The sequence below is a fragment of the Hemitrygon akajei genome, chromosome 32 (genome assembly GCF_048418815.1).
Source record: "Hemitrygon akajei chromosome 32, sHemAka1.3, whole genome shotgun sequence".
NCBI classification, from domain to species: Eukaryota; Metazoa; Chordata; class Chondrichthyes; order Myliobatiformes; family Dasyatidae; genus Hemitrygon; species Hemitrygon akajei.
The window spans coordinates 13,446,721-13,467,218 of NC_133155.1; the positions used below are offsets into that span (position 1 = coordinate 13,446,721).

The window sequence follows — 20,498 nt, forward strand, 5'->3', positions numbered from 1 at the left end:
TTCATTGTTTCTGTTATGGTTATTATTCCATAGACTTATTGAGTATGCCCACAAGAAAATGAATCTCTGGATTGTATATGGAGACATATATATATGTGTACTTTGATCATAGATTGACTTTTGAATTTTAAACTGTTCATTTTAGAGATCCAGATACATTAATCTCCTTTAGCCACTCATGTTCCAACTTTTCAGCATTACTATTTCTTAACCCATAACTGAGGAGTTGAGATCTACCAGCCAGTTTTACCTGTTCATTGAATGTGTCACTGTTACCATGCAGTGAAGGGTCTTCCACATTAGAGGCTATTTTTAAAAATATTTCTCCAGGGATGTTGCCTAACCTACAGATGTGTTTCCAGCATTGCCTATTTTATTTCAGTCTTCTGTCATCTGCATCTCCTTTTTATGTCTATCGCCCCTGCTTCGCAACTGGAAAACATTGTCACGCGAGTGGTGTTGTCGCTCGTTCGGCTGGCAATGAATCCTGGAGCTGCGGCACCTGCCGCTTGGATCGGGGCTGCCTCCCGCTGAACTCGGTGCGGGGGAGTGCCGCGGACGCCGGCTCGCCGTTGTTTGCGGAGGCTCCCCGTGCTCGGCTCGGAATGACGGAACTGCCGCAGCCGAGCTTTTGCTCCGTGATGTACTTCCGCTCTCTGCGGCTGCTCCGGGCTGCGGTGCGATGTCAGCAGAGAGCGAGCGACAGGAGCCCAGCCTTCTGGACGGCAGGTCGGTCAGATCTCCGGTGAACGCAGCAGAGATCAGATAAGCGCCGAGAGGTGCGGCGGCGGGGCTTCTTGCATCCGTGGGCGGAAGGGGTGATGTCTATGGAGGGAGCGATTTATAATTAACGCGCAGCCCGGGTCTGATGTGGAATCACAGACGGAAAGTATTTGAAACATGTGCGGATTTTATTGCGGAGACAGAGAACCGGAATCGTGGATTTTGTTGAAATCCCATTCCGTTTTGTTTTCAAAAGAAACTTAAGCGCTTGAAATAATGAAATGCATCCCTATCTTTCACGGGGCTAGACGGTTAAACGTGTGTGTGTGTGTGTGTGTGTGTGTGTGTGTGTGTGTGTGTGTGTGTGTGTGTGTGTGTGTGTGTGTGTGTGTGTGTGTGTGTGTGTGTGTGTGTGTGTGTGTGTGTGTGTGTGAGAGAGAGAGAGAGAGAGAGAGATTGTGAGAGACACAGAGAGACAGAGATTGAGAGAGAGAGAGAGAGAGAGAGAGAGCTATCGTTGAAATTTTCGCTGTCAACGCGGAGCCCACCGGGGAACTGGCCATGGACAGTAAACCAGGAGCAGGGTAGCTGGTTGACGCGAGGGATAAAGAAGAAAATGTTTGAGACTGAGGGGAGAGGGTGTGCAGCTGTAATAATGGAGCCAGTCATGCATTTTTAAGAATGGAAGATAGCTGTGTAACGGTTTATAAGCATCTAAGCAAATAGGGAAGATTTTATTTTAGGATCTGGCCAGGCCAGCGTTTATTGCCCATCCCTGGACGCTCTGGAGTAGGGTCTGCCACAGTACTGTTAGGTAGGGAGTTCCAGGATTCCGACTCAATGACAGTAGAGTAGTGATGTATGTCCATTTGAGCAGGTATGTGGCGTGGAGGTGAAGATGCGGTTGGTGGAGCTCCCATCCACCTGCTATCAATACCCCTCTTTATGCTAGAAGTCAGAGGTTTGAAAGGTAATCTCAGAGTCACCTGGATGAGTAACCGCAGAGTATTTGTATATGATGCATATTACAAGTGTTGGTGCTGGAGGAAATGGAAGGAATAACTTTGCTGGCCCCACCACTGAAATGCTCCTACAACCTATGGATTTACTTTCAAGGATCCTTCTTATTCTGACTTCATCCCCCTTCCTTCCCAGTCCCAATGAAAGGCCTCAGCACAAAATGCCGACTGCTTATTCCCATCTATAGATGCTGCCTAACCTGCTGAGCTCCTCCAGCACATTGCTGTAAATTTCCAGTGTCTGTAATACCTCTTGTGTCTACGCTTATTTAATCATTATTACTATTTGTTTTTTCTTTTTGTATGTGCACAGTTTGTGGTCTTTTGCTCACTGGTTGTTACCCAGCTGGTGCAGTCTTTCATTGATTCTATTATGGGTTTTGGATTTGTTGAGTTTGCCCACTAGAAAATGAATCTCAGGGTTGTATATGGTGACATGTATGTGTGTATGTATGTATGTGTGTGTGTGTGTATATGTATATATATCTATATATGTGTGTGTGTATATATACATGCACACACACACATACACATATATATATACTTTGATAATGAATTTACTTTGAACTTTGAAAATTTGTGTAAAAGGTACAAATCAGTCACTTTGTTTCTGACATTGTCAGACTTCTGGAGAATTGTTGGCGTTACATTCATATACCCAAAGTGAATTCCATCATGTTTCTGACTTGTGGAAAGGTCTTGGGGTGTCAGGAGATGATTTATTGACCACAGGATGCCCATTATCTGAGCTGTCCTTATTGCTGCAGTATTCCCTAGATATTGTCATGGTGAACGCTGGCAATGACAGAACCCAGGTGCGGAGGAACGACAGACTTCCACGCAGAGACGGAAACAAGAGTTTATACTTGGGAATTCCAACAGAACTTTGGTGGTTTGATCGAGCGACACAGCGAAACAGATCATTCTCAAAACAAGGACCCCGCAATAAGTGCTAATCAGGAGTCCGCTTTAAATAATCACTATGCGGAAAGCCTGTGCCAGTCAAAATAAACTTGACATGGTTAAGCAGAAAGCACAAGGGCTTACTGACTCTAGATAAGACAGCAATTAATGAATACAGGTGTTCTGGAAACCTCGGAGCCCAACGCTGTATGTATGGCTCACCCGCACTGGCCTGCAGGGCCCATGACAGATATTGATAGTAGGAAGTCAGTAAGGATATTGCCACGGAATGTCAAGGGTAGGTGAATAGATTATCCTCTGTTGACGATAATCATTGCCTGACACCTTTGACTGGTAATGTTGCTTGTTATGAATGTTAACTTGATCTTACTGAGAAGTTGTGAATGGAATTGAAATTACACAGTGAGAAACCGCACTTCTGACTTCATGATAGAAGGAGGGCAATTGACAAAGCAGGCGAGTGTGATTGAGCTCAGGATCCTCCACCAAGGAGTCCCCTAGTATGGCTGGGATGATGGACCTTCAGGAACTACAATCGTTTTCTTTTATGTGAAATGTTATTCTAGTCATTAGAATGGTTTCCTTTTGTCCTTTCCATTTTCCCAATGAAAGGAGGCCATTGCCTTATTGGATCTGTGCTGGCTGCTTTGAGCCATAATCAGCCAGATGCTGCCATAATGTCATCTTCACTTCAACCCTCGTCCATGTTTGATCTCAGAGTGTGTAACTGAGAGATTCGGCCCAATCAGTCAGGACATCAGTGAGTTGTTTATCAGTAGGTGCCACTTCTCAGCAGTGACAACAACAGCTTGCATCACCTTGCTGGTGGTTGAAATGGACTAATTGGGTATTAAGAGGGATTTGCCCTACACTTTTTGTTATTGAGATGTACTGGGCAGTTTTTCACGTTGCTGGGTGGGTGCCAATGTTGTATCTGCATTGGAATAGATTGACTGGAGGCACTGCGGATTCTAGTGCAGAGGTCTTTAGCATTGCAGGTGAATCAAGTAATGACTTATGGTAAATGTTGATTTCTGCCTGCACCATCTACTATGTCTCATGGTGTCATCAACAAATTGAGGCATAGAAGTCAAGTTTATTGTCATTTAACTATGTATGCCATCAAACGAGACAACGCTTCTCCAGACCAGAGTGTAAAGGACAGCAGTACACATAATACACATATAACACACAATAACTTAGGAAAGTAAGAATTAAATTTACAAATGAATTATGCATAAATACACAAAGTGTATAAATTAAATATTGTAGGGTACAGTACAAATTATCTGGTGGCATTTCAAATGCGATGTGCCAACCTAATGGTCTGAGATATTTCCCACCCTGACCAGTCTTGTCTTTATGCATCAGAATCTCTTGCCTGATGGTAGAAAGTCAAAGAGGATGTTGGATGGATGGGTGGGATCCTTAATAATACTAAGGGCACTGCATAGGCAGCACTCCTCATAAATGCCCCCAGTGGATGGTAGGGAGACCTCTATGATCCTCTCGGCCGTTCTCACTGTCCTTTGTAGGGACAACCAGTCCGATGCTCTGCTGCTCCCATACCAGATGGAGATGCAGCTTGTCAAGATGCTGTCGTGGTGTTCCTGTAAAATTCAATGAAGACGTCTCTTTTCTTTCATTCATCAAAATGGTGAGTAGCTCCAGCTCCAATGCAGATCCGTTTTGGACAACACTAGTTACACACTGTCAATTTGAATACATGAATTTTTAACTTTACAATATTCTGTCATTTTGCCAATGCTGTATGCAAGCCATTAGATGGCCCTCTCATTGTTGTTATGTCTCCTTAACACAACTTTATATGTCCTTATAAGTAACATATGTAAACACCATCCATCAGTTGCCTCATCCAAACACTAGACATGACTTGTCCTTTACAGATCCATGTTGGCTCTGTCTTTCACAGCAGATGAAGGGGTGGTGCTTCCAAGTGGGCCACAGCCTTATTGTGGTTTGGAGAGCCTTGCATGCCTCAATGACCAGAAGAGCGATGTTGGCTGGAGTCTACGCTTTATGCTTTGGCTCTGGGTAGGGTCACCCATGCCAAACAGGTCAAAGGGTAGAGGAAAGACTAAGAGTGGTCCACTGGTCCTCAAGGTTCAACGGGTTCAGCTCAGGGCTAACAACAAAATAATTATGGAAACAGCAATGTAGAATTCTTCTCCATCTCTACCTGGGACTTGCATGACTAACAGCAGTGAAAACTGAGAGGAAGCTATTGATGCAATAAAGAGAGGCCTGAATACCACCAGAAATGGAGGACCTTCATTGCTGCCCTAAACCCCAGCAATGTAATGGGCAATAAGTAAGTAAGAAGAGAGTGATGGGGAGTAGGCAGTTACTAAATAGGACAGAATGAAAGAAGTTTCTAATAGAGCAAAAGGTTTTTATACAGAAGGTTCAGTTTGGTAATGACCAATGCCAAAGGTAAGAAGAAGGTAACTGTGGCTGCAAAGGACATTGCTAAGGAAAATTGGGTATAATGCTTCTTTGGAGATTGAAATGTAAGTAGTCTATAATTGAGCAATTGTACAACAACATTAATTTTAGATTACATTTCAACATATACACATCCAATCCAATACTACTGCAGTGAATCACAATAGTGACTGCTCAGGTGGAAGCTGTCACAGTGTGCACTCGCAGGACTGGACCCAAGTGCAGAGGAACGGCAGACTCTCTGTCACAGAGGGCGCTAGCACCAGCTCAACCCAGGAGCAGCGGACAGCAGGCTCACGACTCGACCGAGGAGCAGAGGAACAGCAGAATCCCCATAAAGAGAAAGAAACAAGAGGTTAGGCATAGATAAACCAACAGAGCCTCAAAGGGACAACTGAGAACCACCACAAGACAAATCCTTCTCTATAACACAGTAGGACTCTGCTAAAGAGCTAACTAGAGACCGCCTTAAGTAATCGTAGAATAGGGTAAACACATGCCAGTCACAATTAACTAGACAAGATTCAACTGAAAGCACAAGCTCTTAACAGCTCTAGTTAAGATAACAGGTGCTCAAAAAGCCTAGAAGATCAATGTTCTACAGCAAGCTGTAAGGGCCCACAGGGCTCATGACAGAACCACAACACAAAGCCAAACAAACACAGAAGGATGCTTCAAGTCACACTGATTTTGAAGTGGTTAAGTACATTGCCAGGTGAAATGATTTCACTCTGACTCATCTTCATTGTGTAATGCTGAAACATGGATGAGGATTCTAAGATATATTCCTTCTCTCCCCATTCCATCACTTTAATAGGCAATACTTGGTCTTTCAGTTATTAGCAGGTAGCATGTGAAATGACAACCCTAACAAGATGCACATAGTAGAAAGTTGTCCATTCCATCCCCTCACTAACACCCTCCCTCTTGCTCATGCTTAGCTCTGTAATTTAATGGGGATGCTATAAAAAGCATAAGTTTTAGAGGAATAAGAGTAATCTTCAGAGCACAGATGCATCCAAGTTACCCAGTGTTGAAAGATTGTCGCTGTCCAACATTTCAGCATTTTCTGTTGATGCCAAATATCTTTTCTTTTAATTCACTCTTTAAATATGAGCATTGTTAGCAAAATCACATTGCTCTTGACAAGGTTGTGAACTGTGTTTACATAGAACAATACAGCACAGTACAGGCCCTTCAGCCCACAATGTTGTGCTGACCCTTAAACCCTGCCTCCCAGATAACCCCCCCCCCACCTTAAATTCCTCCATATACCTCTCTAGTAGTCTCTTAAAGTTCACTAGTGTGTCTGCCTCCACCACTGACTCAGGCAGTGCATTCCATGTACCAACCACTCTCTGAGTAAAAAACCTTCCTCTAATATCCCCCTTGAACTTCCCTCCCCTTACCTTAAAGCCATGTCCTCTTGTACTGAGCAGTGGTGCCCTGGGGAAGAGGCGCTGGCTGTCCATTCTATCTATTCCTCTTAATATCTTGTATACCTCTATCATGTCTCCTGTCATCCTCCTTCTCTCCAGAGAGTAAAGCCCTAGCTCCTAGTGTCTGATCCACTTCTGTCTTTCTGTTGTTGGCAATCCAGTAACACTACTGGGTAAGAAGTTGTTGGATATAGCAAACCTGACTATGACAAAGAGATAGTGACATTTCCAAATCTCAGTAGAATGTAACTTGGGGGGGGGGGGGGGTTAGATGTTCATGTACATCTGAAACAATTGCCTGCTTTAGTGATAGAGACCATGGGTTAAGAAGGCACTATTGGTCTGTTGATTTTGGAGGGGAAGAGGAATGTCACAACAATGTAGAAACTACTGTGTGTAGTCAATTCAAGGATCTTAGTGTTTTATCTTGATTGTGCACCAACATTTTTCTACAGGCAACAATGGTCCTATTCATTATTTTAATTGGTCACAACCCAGGACTTTCTCATGAAACTTTCTTCTGCTTCCTTACCCAGCTGGTCAATGTCCATGGATTGAACACGTAGAGCAGGGGTTCTCAACCTCGGGCAATGGGAAGGGTCCATGGTATAAAAAAAAGTTTGGGAACCCCTGCTGCGGAGCAAGCCAAACCACAGTGGATTTGCCAGGCATGCAGCAAGCTCAGTAGGAAAGTACTCATGTGAGTCTTTAGGCGATCTGCTAAATCTCCCCAATCAAAGAGATTCAGAACATAGAGTTCCTGAATCTACCTCTGTACATTTCTATAATATTAATATAATAATATTCAGTATGATATTAATATTAAACAACTTAACTAGAAAAGAGAGCATACTTTCTGATACCAATCTTAAACCACTTTACTGGAAAAGAAAGCACGCTTTGCGATAACAATCTCCAGAGGGCAGTGAGTAGCCTTGCATTCAGTGACAAGAGCTGCCAGTTGCTTAGTGATGTGTGAGCAGTTTGGAATGACGATATTATTTGCTGAGTTTCACTAACAAATACTTGTAAAATTGACAACTGAGCTCTTCAAAGCTGAGAATATGTAATCTGTTGAATCAGAAATGGGTTTTTTATCACTGACCTATGATGTGAAATTTGCTGTGTTGGGGCAACAGTGCAGTGCAAAGACATAAGAATCTATAAATTACCAAAATAAATAAATAGTGCAAAAACAAAGGTGCATGAAGTGTTCACGGGTTGATTGGCTATTTAGTAACCTGATAGCGGAGGGGAAGAAGCTGTTCTCAAATCATTGAGTGTGGGTCTTCAGGCTCCCGTAACTCCTCCCTGACAAGAAGAGAGCATGTCACAGGTAGTGAGCTGCTTTATTATTTGATGACCAACAAGCTTCAGCTCCGTTAGTTGTGTTCTTGTTTTGAGGCTGTAGGACATGGGTGCAGGTCCCATTCCAGATACTTGGGCCATAGCTCAATGCTATATGGAGAGTTATTGCACTCTGGAAGAGCCATCTTCATAATGAGACACTTAAAGCAAGGGCTTGTCAGTCCTCCCAGAGATACATTAAAAATGTTTGGGCACTGTTTAAATGATGAGAAAAAGAAACATCCTAAGATTCTTGGCCAATATTCATTTAACAGATTGTCTGATCTCATGCAAAAGATGCTGCAGGAACTCAGTGGGTCAGGCAGCATCCAGGGAATTGAACAAACAGTCAATGTTTCAAGCCACGATGCTTCTACAGGACTGGAAAGGAAGAGGGAAGATGCCAAAATAAAAAAGGTAGGGGAAGGAGGATTGATAGAAGGTGATGGGGAAGCCAGGTGGATGGGAAAAGTAAGGGGCTGGAGAGGAAGGAATATGATATGAGAGGAGAGTGGACCATAGGAGAAAGGGAAAGAGGAGGGGATCCAGAGGGAAGTGATCAGTGGGTGAGAAGAGTTAAGAGAGCAGAGTGGGGAGGGAGAAGAGGGGAGGGGGAGGGAGATGTTTTTTACCGGAAGGAGAAATCGATATTCATGCCATCAGGTTGGAGGCTAGCCAGACTATAGAATATAATGTGTTCTCCTCCACCCTGAGGGTGGCCTCCTCATTGTACAAGAGCAAGCCATGGACCGACATGCCAGAACGTGAATGGGAATCAGAAGTAAATTGTTTGGCCACTGGCAGGTTCTGCTTTTGGTGAATGGAGTGGAGGTGCTCGACAAAGCAGTCCCTCTGTTTATGACGGGTGTCATCGATGTAGAGCAGACCGCACCGGGACTGCCAGACGCAATAGGCAACCCAGCAGGTTCGCAGGTGAATTGTTGCCTCACCTGGACGGAGTGTTTGGGGTCCTGAATGGAGGTTAGGGAGCAGGTGAGTGGGCAGGGATAAGTGCTGGGAGGGAGATTTGTGAGAAGCAGTGAATTTTATTTTATTTTATTTTACTTAGATACAGCACGGAGTTGGCCCTTCTGGCCCTTCGAGCTTCGCTGCCCAGCAACCTCCGATTAACCCTAGCCTAATCACGGGACAATTTACAATGACCAATGAACCTACCAACCAGTACGTCTTTGGGTTGTGGGAGGAAACTAGAGCACCTAGAGGAAACCCGTGGGGGACGTATAAACTCTCTACAGATAGCAGCAGGAACTGAACCTGGGTCAACTGTACTGTACGCATTGTGCTAATCACTACACTGCTCAAGGGGTGGCAGCTTAGGACAAGAGGAACTCTATCACTGTTAGGGCAGCAGGAAGGTGGGGTGAGAGCTGATGTCTGGGAAATGGAGGTGATGCAGGTGATGGCAGCATTAATGATGGAGGAAGGGAAACCCCGTACTTCGAAAAAGAAGGATATCTCTGATGTCCTGGAAAGGAACACTCATCCTAGTAACAGGAAATGAGAAAATGGAATCCAAACCACACACAAAATGCCGGAGGAACTCAGCAGGCCTGGCAGCATCTATGGAAAAAGGTACAGTTGATGATTCGTGTCGAGACCCTTTGGCATGACAGTCCTGCCGAAATGTCGAGTTTACTTATTTCCATAGATGCTGCCTGGCCTGCTGAGTTCCTCCAGCATTTTGTGTGTGTTGCTTGGATTTCCAGCATCTTCAGATTTTCTCTTGTTTGAGAAAGGGGAATACCATTTTCACTGGAGACAGGGTCGGAAGAGGTATGGTCAAGATAGCCGAGAGGAGAATGATGTGTTGTATGCGGAGGCTCATGGGGTTGATCTCATTGCTGTTTATTGAGCCTGCCCTGTGGAAATTGGATGCAATTTTCAAAAAGTACTTATATTGGCTGTGAACCTATATAAGAGTGTTTGCCCCGTTTGCTGACACCAGTAATCATAGGCTCCAATACCAGCATCTATTGCTACTCTTAACAATAATCTTTGCAGCTCCTTTGAGGTAAGCCTGTCTCATGTTAAAATTTCATTAACACAAGAGACCCTGCAGATGCTGAAAATCCAGAGTAATACCTACAAAATGGTGGAGGAACTCAGCTGGTCAGAAGTCCAGATGAAGCCTGAAACAGTGACTGTTTGTTCATGTCTAGAGATGATACCTAACCTGCAATTAATTTTACTTCTCATAATTTAATTTTCACTTACATTTTCATTATCTTCTCTGAAGATGTCACTTCTGGTGGTTGGTAATGTTGGCCACTTGCTGACTCTACCTCGTATCTTTGCTATTGCCGTTGGTTGAGGCTGACGTACTTTATCCATTAATAAGCATAGCTATAAGGTTGCTTTAAAAAAACAAAGAATGGCTTCAGTTGGTGAAGGATGCTAAATGTTTTAGCTCAGAATGAGTTTAGTATTAACATGCTTGGTAGATGGTGATAGTTTGCCTTCAAATTTGTTATTTGAAGTATTCTCTTGTGAATTAAGTCACTGATAATGAATCTCATTGGAAGTACTGTCGCTGCACCTAATCCAATGTAGTTGTTGTGATGTGAATGGCGTCACTGGAGAAACACTGAAGTTAGTGGATATATTCAGCAAAAACGAGCAGCAGACATCATATTGAAACAGTCTTGTAAGAAGAGGCATCCCGACCCAATATTACATGACATTTTTATGTGGTGAAGATCAAAGATAACAGCAGGACAATTCTGTTGTTACAGTATATCTACAATGCTTCCATTGAATTACATATAGTTCTCACCCACATCCACACACCAGACACTCAAAATGAATGTTAATTCCCACTGACTCTCTGGATTCATGCATATGCAGACATGAAGTGATTGGGTGTTTCCTGGTTTGAAATCAACCCCAGTCTGTGGCTGCAGTGAGGCTTTTGGTCAGAGCTGCATTTTAAATTCCATCCGTAGTCCACAATCAAATCTGAGGACTGTTTCCTAACTCCAGAATATGCCTGAACAGTGGTGCTGCTCCAGTACATTAGTGACAAGGAGTTGGTGTTGTCAATCTCACCCATCAAGGTGCTTCACTGTGGGAAAAGTACTAAGTCACTACAGTCCACAGTCAAATGCCACCTAATGTCTGCTTTCTTCTTTTGCAGCAATGGCGTAAATTTGAGTGAAATAACTCAGCCATCTTCTTGCATTACAAATGAAGTATGCCACTAAAATGCTCAGAGAGGAGGGAACAAAAAAAATCACATTTAAAGCAGAAAGTAACCAAGCGAAGCACTGGGCCCGTTGTTGTTGGTCCTCTCCACGTCATTTCTTTAGCATTTGTCTGTTTTTTTTTAACAAGACTGTTGCTAGCTCAACAGTCTGCCCAGCGCGGATGGGATGCGTGCAAGGAGCCTGCTGGATTCGAACCTGGGACCGCTTGCCTCGAAATCCAGTGCGGATGCTATTACACCACCGGCCGGCTAATTGGGCTAGTAGGAAAAAGTTAATAATCAACTCTGAATGAAAGTTAATGAAACCAATGAATAAAAAATGAATGTATTCATTATTACGCAACCTCAGTTTAAATATTAGGTTTATTGTTTGCCATTGATAAGATAATTAGATATAATTGCACTTGTAATTGAACATATCTACATTTGACTTTCAGATCGTTAGTACCTTCTAACAATTTGCATTTTAATGTGTTAACCAAAAACTCCCCTTCGCCATTCCTGAATTTGACATTTAGCATAGAGCCACTGAAATGGCTACACTAACCTATGCTTGAATTTTAACAATTGTATAAATTATGGGAGCATAGTGAAAGAATCACAGGTATAAATCTTGTAAACTAGTGCAAGAATACCCTTACGTACATTATAAGCAATACTTAACTGAACATGAAAAGTCAAGGAATTCTTAACATGATTAACGTTGCTAGAATTGGATAAAGATTCTGAAGGATATTGCTTTCAGGGGATGAGGACAGAAACATGCTGGGAAATAACTTGGCATGTTATCCTCTTCCCATTGCATTGCAGATAATTTTCGCTCCAAATACTGTGTGTAAATGACTGATGTGAAAGAAAGTTGTCAAGATTTTTAGGCTATAACACTGGACGCTTTTATTTGTAAATGTTGTCTCCTCTGAAATTTTCTTTTTGCTTATGATAGGCCGCCTGAAGCTTAACACAAATATAATTTAGTCTACGTGTATCACTTAAGAATTTGGAGAAACAAGAAATTTAACAATTGTTGAGTATACTGTAATGCATTTAATTGCCTAATGATGCTGATGCTTTGCAATAGTTCAACTAAGCTAAAAATGTTTTGTTGATGATTTTCTTCTGCACTCAGTGTCAGGTTTCTCGCTTAAGCGTCCAACAATAATCAGCGGGCATTGATGGATTCCAGTTTCCCTGATACCGTTTCTCCATGACCACAATGTCATGGTGGAACTTTTCGCCATGCTTTTTACTGATGGTGCCAGGATTTGCAGGGAAGAATTCTAAACGGGAATGCAGAAAATGAATCTGTAGTAACATGTTGCACTTCGTGGTTTTATATGCCTGAAGCATGTCGTCAAGCAGCTGCGGTAGTTCGTGACTCCGTAGTTGCCAAGAAAATTTTCAACAACATCCTTAAGTACCTTCCATGCGATTTTCTCCTGTCCCACTAGAAGTTCTTCGCATTGCCTGTCATTGATGACCTGTTCGATTTGTGGATCAACAAAAATGCCTTCCTTAATCTTGGCATCAGTTATTCTGACTTGAATTATGAATTGAAATAACAAACGTCGGCAATTTCAACAAAATAGCGCATGCTCGTGAAATTTTATGGTGATTTACATAAGATACACCCAAAATTATTCAGAAAGCAAAATCTTTGCTGTCCAGTGTTATTACCTGCAGACATTTTACTAATCTGTTAGGCTCCACCCTGCTCACTTCTTTGTGTTCAGTGCTAATAATTCTTTTAATGATGTTTGGAGATGATGCCAAATCAGTTATTTAATTTGAGTTCTCCTCTGTTCATTTTACACCAGCTTGTCCTGGCATTGATGCCACAAGATAATAAATGGAAATGTGATTAATTAAAGCCAGATGAATTTGCTTTGCATCACTTGTTTCTCAATGTTGTGATGTTTTTTTTCCTCTCACCCTGCAAGGGTAGTACACTCCATTTCAAAAAGTAAGTGACACAATTAATTCTGTAGGCATATCTGAAAAGACCTTGGGGCACATTTTCCCTTTGTGTATGAATATTTATGAGTTGTTTTGAAAGCAGTGTGTACCGTGACTTTGAGGAGTGCTTCCATCTGAAAATTAGCAAGGAGAATATTTTAACTCCATCACGAGAAACCCTTTAACGAGCAGAGGAAGGAAAATGAAAAACATTTAGTTCAGATTTGGCATTACTCAGCTGATAGGAGATTTCTAGCATAGACCATATACTAAAAATGCAATGACCATATCTTATACCGCAGATTACGGAGGTTGGCAAGGATGCAGAGGTCATAGCAAGTACACCATTCACAGCACAAACTACCTCAGGCAGTGAAATGTGGCAAGGGGAACAGCTGCCTTGACAACCTGAACTTTCCTTCTTGATAATATCAGTCCTGTAAAGCTACTTTGCAATATTGTTCCCTTAACTTGTTGCTCATTCTTGGACTGTGAAATTTCTTCTGGATTTCCAGGTTCTCTGAGTCGTGAGCACAGAGGCCGCATTGTCTGCTTGGTGTTACATACAAGCTGCTTCTTGAACATGTTTATGGACTTTCCCTCAGGGTCAAAAGGGTCATGTCATAGTTTTAGGTGGAAGTCCTTGCAAGCGCTTGCATGGGAAATCAACTTTGCATGAGGCTGCCTCCTGGGGATTTTCCTAGCGCTGCCAAACGCTTCACTAATTTAAAAAGTCTAGCAAGAAGATACATTCATTTCACTTGTTTATAAGAAGTAATGTGTGCAGTGAAAATTCTGTTACCCAGCAGGCTCTAATAACCGGCTGAACAACTTTGCTGAGTGGAGGGGGTTGGGATGGTGGCGGTGGGCAGCTCGAGGGAATGGTTAAGCTGACTCCTAGTAAATGAGAAGTTCTGATTATCTGCTACCTGTCAAGTCAGGTATGTGCTGGATGATGGTACTTTTGCGGGGTTTTCATTTAATTAATTGTAAGTATAGTTCCACCAGACATTAATAAAAATGGATAATAAATTAAACAGAAGATGTCAGCCTTTAAAATGGTGTTTTGAGGATTGCTCCTGGCTACTTGAAGCCTGGAAGTGTTCATTAAAAAAGTTAATGTACAGAATTGTATTAAAGGAACTGTAACACAAAATACCATACATTGCAAAAAAAAACTCGCAATTTAAATTTGAGTTTTGAAAAACAAACAATATATAAAATTAATTATGACCTAATGAAAAACTCAGTGATTCCATCATCATTATTAAGTGCATACCATTGGTACTCTAGGGAGAATGGTTATACTAATGACCAGAAACGTAACTAGAATAGTTACATATGTTATTTGGCTACTCGAGCAGATTAGGGGCTGGATATTCCATGGTGAGTAGGTCATGTCCTAACTCCCAAAGCCCTTCTTGCATCTACAAGGTGTGTGAAGGTTGTGATGGAATATTGGCCAGTTGCCTTGATGATTGTAGCTCTAATGATCAGGAAACTCAATACCATCCAGATCAAAGTAACCCACATGAGTAAAAGTTCAGTCACCACATTAGTCATTTCCCTTGTGCCACATGACTGCTGTGTGCTGCAGAAACTCGCCAAAGTTTCTTTGGTCGCACATCACAAACTTGTGACCTGCTGCCCTAGCAGGGCCTGTAGAATAGATACACGGCACCATCTGGAAGTTCATTTCCCAAGTCATGCACCATTCTCATTCAGATATGTAAGTTAATTGCCATTCTTACAATGCTGCTGAGTTGAAATCCTGGAGCTTCCTATGCAAGTGGCATGATTAGAATACCTCCACTTCACGGACACCTATGTGTCATAAGGTAGTTCACAAAGGGTTTTCACTATTGGGAAATAAAGAGCAACAATAAATTAATTAAGAATGATTGTGATAATTGATTTATAGACTTAAATAATTTTTGTAAACATTGTATAGCTTTATTTTAATTGTAACCTTGGTTTATCTTGCTTTGCCAGACAAGAGCACACTGTTTTTATTTTGCAATAGTCAGACAAGCATTTTACTAAAGTGCCTTTATGGGCTCCAAGTAAAATGAGGTACTGTTACCAACGCACATCAGCAGGTAGCAAAGAACCCTGCAGAATGTTTCACTCAATGAATCTTATTTATTTTTTATTGCACTTTCCTTGGTTGTTAGAAGGCAGAAAATACATCAGTGAATGATCTGTGAATTCTCATTCTATGCAGAACCAAGGGTTGGCTTGAGTTAAAGAGTTCATGACTTCAGGCAATCATTTGGTCATCAGGCATGCAGGCAGTGTGTTCTCAATGCTTGTTCCAGACAATTCTATGATACTTTATAATGCCTAAATAATTGGATTCTGTTTCTGATTTGGAAGACCAAAATGGTGTGGGAACACTACACATTTTACCAAAACTTTTCCTTGTGTGACTACCACAATTATGGTTTGATTTGCAGAACTTGTTAACAGTTGAAATCTTTATCTTAGTTCCCTGCTTCATATTGGTTCAAGATAACCATGTTATCTTATCAACATCAATTAAGATAATCAAATTAATTGCACATTTGCACTTTCATATTTTATATAAGAAAATGCATCCCTCTCTTTTATTATTATTCTCAAAACCAGCATCTAATATTTTAATGATTGTGTAGTAGGTACTGGTGAAGGTGCTTCATAGTGCAAACTTTCTGAGATGCAGATTTATTACTGATGAAGCAAATTTATAGAGCTAAACTAAGACTGAATGCAAGGAAATAATTTTATATGTACAGTATGGCTTTCACAGCATGTTATGAGCTGCTTCAAACCCAGTGGAATACTTTGACAATACGGTTAGCTTTTATAATGAAGGGCAATGTGGCGGCCAATATCTGTGTAACATGGTCCCATGAACATCACCAAGGAAATTGACCAGAAAATTGTGTTGCTGAGGTTGTTGAGATTAAATGTCAGCCGGTAAAGCAAGCAAATTCTTCTCCTTGCTTCAGCCTTTGGGTATTTTGCTCATCTGAAAGGATAGGCAGGAACTTAGCAAAGTATCTCATTTTACATATCTGGATATTTATATTGAAATGGGCAACAGAAACAAAGAGAGTTTGGCAAACTACTCCTAGGACATAGAATATAGAACATAGAACACAAAATATCACCTATCCGTACGGGACCTTCGGCCCATGATGTTATGCAAACCTTCCAACTTACTCTAAAATCAATCTAACCCTTCCCTCCTACTCAGTGCTCCATTTTTCTATCATCCATGAACCTCTCTGTAAGTTTCTTAAATGCTCCTTATGTATCTGCCTGTACCAGCAGCCCTGGCAGAGCTTTCCACACATCCAACACTCTCCGTGTAAGAAACTTACCTCTGACATCCCCCACATACTTTCTTCCAATCATCTTAAAATTATGCCCCTTTGTATTAGCTATTTAGGTCCTGGAAAAAAATGTCTCTGGCTATCCGCTCTATCTATGCCTCTTATCATCTTGTACACCTCTAACAAGTCACTCCTTATCCTTCTTCACTCTAAAGAGAAAAGCCTTAGCTCATTCAACCCACCTTCATAAGATATACCCTCCAGTCCAGACAGCATCTTGTTAAATCTCCTCTGCACCCTCTCCATAGTGAGGCAACCAGAAATGAACAGGAGATAGACCATAGTGTGGTCTAACCAAAGTTACCTCAGGGCTCATGAACTCAATCCCCTGACTAATGAAAGCCAGCACACCATACACCTTCTTAACAATTCTATCAAGTTACGGCAACTTTGTGGACCCCAAGGTCTTGCTGTACCTCTACACTGCCAAGAATCCTGTACTCTGCCTTCAAATCTGATCTTCCAAAATGAATCTCTTCACACTTCTCTGCATTGAACCACTACTTCTCATCCCAGCTCTGCATTTATCAATGCCACACTGCAGCCTCCCAACAACCTCCACACTATCCACAACTCCATTAGCCTTTGTGTCATCTGCCAACTTGCTAACCCACCCTTCAACTTCCTCGTCCCAGTTAGGTGTGTCCAGGAAGTCTTCCATGACAACAGTTATGTTATTTTTTTTCACCTTTCCAAAACCTGCCTCCCGATCTGTTCTTCAGTGTGTCTCTGTTGCTAGTGTGTGTGTGTGACAGAAAGGGGAGGGGTATCTATAGAATATTCCTAGTAGAGTGACTGCTCCCTTCCTGTTTCTGACTTCCACCCACACTGACTCTGTAGACAATCTCTCCACAACGTCCCCCCTTTCTGCAGCTGTGACACTGTCGCTGATTAGCAATGCAACTCCTTCACCTCTTTTACTACCCTCTCTGTTCCTTTTGAAATATCTAAACCCCTACTCAAACTGGATCAGCCTTTCTCTGAAAATTGGTATTTTACACTTAACTATGAAGTCACAAACTTTCAGATAGGAATTTGCAAGTGGAATAGATAAGAACTGTGTCCTGATGGAACTTGGAACATCTACGTCCAGAAATCAACATGTATTCAAGCTTTTTATCTTCTGAGAGACCTTTCATGTAAAGCCATTTCTTTTGAATTAGCCAAGCATACAAAATATTGTCATCATTAATGTAAAGGGATAATGAATTATGGTCACTGTTTTTTCACTGTAATATTTCCAGAACCAACATTTTAACAAAACAAAAAAGCACATTCAATAACTTTTCAAGCATCAAAATAGGTTTATCTTAATAGAAAAAAATGAACAATTCCCTCTTTGTCTTCCACTTAAAAATCAACCTAAACTTTTTTTTTTGGCTTTTAATTTTTGGAAGTTAACACAATCGTGCTGTTCTTGCCTCAGACGTCACACAGGTACTGCTAGCAAATTGTTACACACTGGGGTGAGATAGGTTAGTTGAGGTGAGCAGAGTAAAAACATTGGGACTGGTGATGTTGTTTCGAGAGTTCTCAAGGAAGAGGAGGGAGGTTTAAAGGCCAGAAGAGGTTATCAAGGCGAAATGAGAGTTCTTGATTTTCAGAGAAAAGTACAACTGTCTGGGGAAAAGGCCAAAGAAACAGAAAAATGTAACGAAGACAGTAGAGGGAAAAAAATGCCCAACAACAGTATGGTATTGGTATGGTATTTTCTTTTTGAGGTCAGGATGTCTACTGAGGGTTGATTATCTAGGGCCAGAAAGGCAGAAGGAACAAAGAGTACACAACATTGTGGAAGGAGATGGGATCAGAGGAAATTTTGCAGGAAAGAAAGGCCTAGAGGTGCAACGATACCCAAGGGTTTGTATAGATTATGATCCCTCTTACCTGAGAGGATATAGAACAGAGATCAAAGGGTGGTAGAGTTGTGGATAAGGAAGGTTTTGACATAGTGAGTCTGCTGTTGAAATGAGATATGTAGCGGGAACAGGCAATGTTAAGGCACTGGAGAGGCCTCACTTGGAGTATTGAGAGCTGTTTTGGGCCCCTCATCTAAGAAAGGATATACTGACATTGGGGAGATTTCAAAAGAAGTTCAGGAAGATGAGTCCAGGAGTAAAAGGCTTGTCATATGAAGAGTGTTTGATGGCTCTGGGCCTCTACTCATTGGAATCCAGAAGAATGAGAGGTGACCTCATTGAAACCTATCGCATGTTGAAAGGCCTCAATAAAGTGGATGTGGAGAGGCTGTTTCCTTGGTGAGGAGTCTAAGACCAGAAGTCACAGCCTCAGAATACAGAAGCTCACTTTTAGAATGGAGATGAAGAGGAATTTCTTTAGCCAGAGTGCGGTGAATCGGTGGAATTTGTTGCCATGGGCAGCTGTGGAGGCCAAGTCACTGGGTATATTTAAGGCAGAGGTGGACAAATTCTTGATTGGTCAGGGCATGAAGGGATACAGGAAGAAGGCAGGAGATTGGGACTGCGGAAAAAGGGATCAGCAATGATGAAATGGCGAAGCAGGCTCGAAGGGACAAATGGCCTAATTCTGCTCCTATATCTTATATAAACAATATTTTATATATCTTATATAATCAATAGTTAGTTAGATGATGCTGAAAGTTTTGGTGATATTTGTAACTGTTGGTGGATCCATAACATACTATGCTGTAGAGGGGGCTGTTTGTCCCACCAAGTCTATGCTGGCTCTCAGAGCAATCCTACCAGTCCCATTATTCCATCTACTTCCCCCACCAACTCATTCACTTTTCTACAACCCAGAATTAATGGTATCTTTTACCGAGAGTTGAAACCGCAGTGCCACCCTAATGTGAAGAGTTCAGTCAAGATGCACATGGAATAAGTAGAGTTGAAGACAGTTGCATCAGAAGAAAATGGGGATGTTAAAATAACTTTGGTAAATATTTAGTCAGCTAACTAATTAAGGTGAATTTGTTTTCTTTATTATCACTGCAGATGTGTTTCACGTTTCTTCTGAGAAGCCACAAGATCCAAACTATTTCTTTGTATTCAGGTAATTGAAACAAGCACAATCTGATCAGGATTTGTATGTAATTACTATTTAATGATATTGGTCACTGTTTTATTTTGGTCTTGTTATTTGTTCATTCACAGTGATTAAACATAATGGATATCATGTTGTACAAATCCCTAGTCTTTCTAGTATAAACACAAGAGATTTTGCAGATGCTGTAAGTCGAAAGCAACACACACAAAATGCTGGATGAACTCGGCATCTATGGAAAAGAGTAAAAAGTCGAAGTTTGGGGCTGAGACCCTTCACCATGTCCTGAAGAAGGGTCTCAGCCTGAAAAGTCGACTGTTTATTCATTGGTAGTATGATGGTTTGCTATTTGAACACCATAAATAGAATATTTATTTTCCTCAGCCTCTTGACAAATGTGCTTTACCTTCAATCGGTTGCTATAGAAATTATATCAAATAAAGAAGTGCTCAAAATCAATATTGATCACACCAGATCAAATAATATCAGGAAGGGTCACCGCATTTAATACTACTAACCCCCACACAACATTTTCTTGATCTCTTTCCCCGTTCAATTACGCATGCAATTAGTTCCAATGCTTTTTATTCTCCTTCATAAAAAATTTAAATGTTTAGTTTGAAGCTTAAATTGTCTTTGTATGGTACCTTGTCAGTGAATTGAGATCTAAAGTTTATTACAATAATGCAACACACACAACATGCTGGAGGAACTCAGCAGGTCAGGCAGCATCTATGGAAATGAATAAACAGTCGACGTTCCGGGCCGAGACCCTTCACCAGGACTGAGAAGGCAAGGGGGAGGATGCCAGAATAAAAAGGTGTGGGGAGGGGAAAGAGGCGAGCTGGAAGGTGATAGCTGAAGCCAGGTGGCTGGAAAAAGGTCAAGAGCTGGAGAAGAAGGAATCTGACAGGAGGGGAGTGTGGAGCATGGTCCTGAAGAAGGGTCTCAGTCCAAAACATTGACTGTTTATTCATTTCCATAGATGCTGCCTGACCTGCTG

At 41.7% G+C, this 20,498-nt stretch overlaps 1 protein-coding gene across 8 annotated transcripts in view; it reads left to right on the top strand.

The window, feature by feature from the left end:
• The first annotated feature begins 229 nt into the window (after nucleotides 1–229).
• LOC140719748 (UPF0500 protein C1orf216 homolog) overlaps nucleotides 230–20,498 on the top strand; it is a 43,978-nt gene continuing 23,709 nt past the window's right edge. The window contains exons 1-4 of one of the 8 annotated variants that reach the window (XM_073034588.1): nucleotides 323–729; nucleotides 4,202–4,323; nucleotides 11,073–11,402; nucleotides 19,447–19,504. Coding sequence is in view for 1 of the 8 variants with exons in the window: in XM_073034592.1 (XP_072890693.1) it covers nucleotides 333–729; nucleotides 4,202–4,323; nucleotides 19,447–19,504 (577 nt within the window). In the remaining 7 variants the exon portion in view is untranslated. Of the gene's footprint in view, nucleotides 780–4,201; nucleotides 4,324–11,072; nucleotides 11,403–14,016; nucleotides 14,036–19,446; nucleotides 19,505–20,498 lie in introns of those variants that run through there. The other 7 variants (XM_073034592.1, XM_073034590.1, XM_073034585.1 and 4 more) reach the window with 7 other exon arrangements.